Source organism: Lepus europaeus, unplaced genomic scaffold (genome assembly GCF_033115175.1).
Source record: "Lepus europaeus isolate LE1 unplaced genomic scaffold, mLepTim1.pri SCAFFOLD_41, whole genome shotgun sequence".
Taxonomy (NCBI): Eukaryota; Metazoa; Chordata; class Mammalia; order Lagomorpha; family Leporidae; genus Lepus; species Lepus europaeus.
Window position 1 is genome coordinate 1,177,901 of NW_026909285.1, and position 2,024 is coordinate 1,179,924.

At 43.7% G+C, this 2,024-nt stretch overlaps 1 protein-coding gene across 1 annotated transcript; it reads left to right on the forward strand.

Moving 5' to 3' along the window:
• The first annotated feature begins 377 nt into the window (after positions 1-377).
• Positions 378-1,715, forward strand: LOC133755375 (voltage-dependent anion-selective channel protein 3). Its single transcript, XM_062185487.1, has one exon. The coding sequence runs from the start codon at positions 432-434 to the stop codon at positions 1,281-1,283; it is 852 nt and encodes a 283-aa protein (XP_062041471.1). The 5' UTR covers positions 378-431; the 3' UTR covers positions 1,284-1,715.
• The last annotated feature ends 309 nt before the right edge of the window (positions 1,716-2,024 follow it).

A 2,024-nucleotide genomic window follows, 5' to 3' on the forward strand; every position in this document is an offset into this window, starting at 1 on the left:
TGTAGAGCTGGTGTCTCCATGTGGACCAATTAGTGTTTCCAAGCACAAAATTAAATGTTCCCCGAGAAAAAACATTCAAAAAAATAAAGTCCGCGGATAATATCAGGAATACACAAACACAGAGGCTTTCACAATATTTCGGATTGAGTTAGCCAAAACACAACCAGATATTTCTGGTTTCATCTAGTCATATCCAGACAAAGTTGTCTTGAATTCGTATGCAATGGACCGAGAAAATCACAGTAAAAATGGTTTGGAGAAAAGCAAAGTCTTTTTGTTATGCAAGTGAATAAATGTCAGCTATAGAAACAGAAATATCATGTTTGTTTGCCGCAGTTCCTGCAGGTTTCTCCGTAGAAATTACGAATGTAGTTGGGAGAAGACCTTCAGCGTTGCCCTGGCGGAGCGGGGACGGCCCTCGGCTCGCAGATATGTGTAACACACCGACTTACTGTGACCTAGGAAAGGCTGCCAAGGATGTCTTCAACAAAGGATATGGGTTTGGCATGGTCAAAATAGACCTGAGAACCAAGTCTTGTAGTGGAGTGGAATTTTCTACTTCTGGTCATGCTTACACTGATACAGGAAAAGCGTCAGGCAACCTAGAGACCAAATATAAGGTCTGTAACTATGGACTCACCTTCACCCAGAAATGGAACACAGACAACACTCTGGGGACAGAAATCTCTCTGGAGAATAAGTTGGCTGAAGGATTGAAACTGACTCTTGACACCATATTTGTACCAAACACAGGAAAGAAGAGTGGGAAATTGAAGGCCTCCTATAAACGGGATTGTTTTAGTCTTGGAAGTAATGTTGATATAGATTTTTCTGGACCAACCATCTATGGCTGGGCTGTGTTGGCTTTTGAAGGTTGGCTTGCTGGCTATCAGATGAGTTTTGACACAGCCAAATCCAAACTGTCACAGAATAATTTTGCCCTGGGTTACAAGGCTGCAGACTTCCAGCTGCACACTCATGTAAACGATGGTACTGAATTCGGAGGTTCCATCTACCAGAAGGTCAACGAGAAGATTGAAACGTCAATAAACCTCGCGTGGACGGCTGGCAGTAACAACACGCGTTTTGGCATCGCAGCTAAATACAAGCTGGATTGTAGAACTTCCCTCTCTGCTAAAGTAAATAACGCCAGCCTGATTGGACTGGGTTATACGCAGACCCTTCGACCAGGAGTCAAATTGACCCTGTCCGCTTTAATCGACGGGAAGAACTTCAATGCAGGAGGCCACAAGGTTGGGCTGGGATTTGAGCTGGAAGCCTGATGTGGCTCTGAGTCAAGCATCACATTGGTCCCTGGCAGCGAAGAGAAATGAACCCACTATGTTTTGGCCTTAAAATTCTTCTGTGAAATTTCAAACGTGTGAACTTTTTATTCTTCCAAAGAATTGTAATCCTCCCCACACCGAAGTCTGGAGATTGCGGGTGCACGCTCAGGGAGGCTCTGGGAGGCGTGCCCGGAAGTTGTCGTGTGTGTGCCACATTTCAGTTCCGATCCGCGGGGTTGGTTTTCACGTGTCCCTCGGCAGCAGCCTACTGTCGCGTTACAGGAGACGACCCAGCCCTCCAGTTTGTACATCGCAACCTGCATGCCCTACCCCCACCCATCGCCCCGATTGTTCTCCATGCTGTAGTGGAATCTTTGGTTCTGCATCAGAGTAAACTCAAATAAACCCATCACATTTGGAACATTAAAAAAAAAAAAAAGAAGAAGAAATTACGAATGTAATTACTGACGCCATGACCAAGAGTGTCTAATTGTTAAGTCAGCATCAGGAGTCACTGTGTACTTACATCCCATGTGGGATCTGTCCTTAATGTGTTGTCTAATGTGCAGTGATGCTATAACTAGTACTGAAACAGTATTTTTACACTTTGTGTTTCTGCATGGGTACAAACTGATGAGATCTTTACTAATTATATACTGAATCGATCTTCTGTATATAAAGATAATTGGAAAGGAAAAAAAAAACCTGGTGTTAAATTGGAAATGGCATAGAAAATTA

Excerpts from the sequence above, each read along its gene's own strand:
- LOC133755375 (XM_062185487.1), top strand. The coding sequence starts at position 432 with ATGTGTAACACACCGACTTACTGTGACCTAGGAAAGGCTGCCAAGGAT.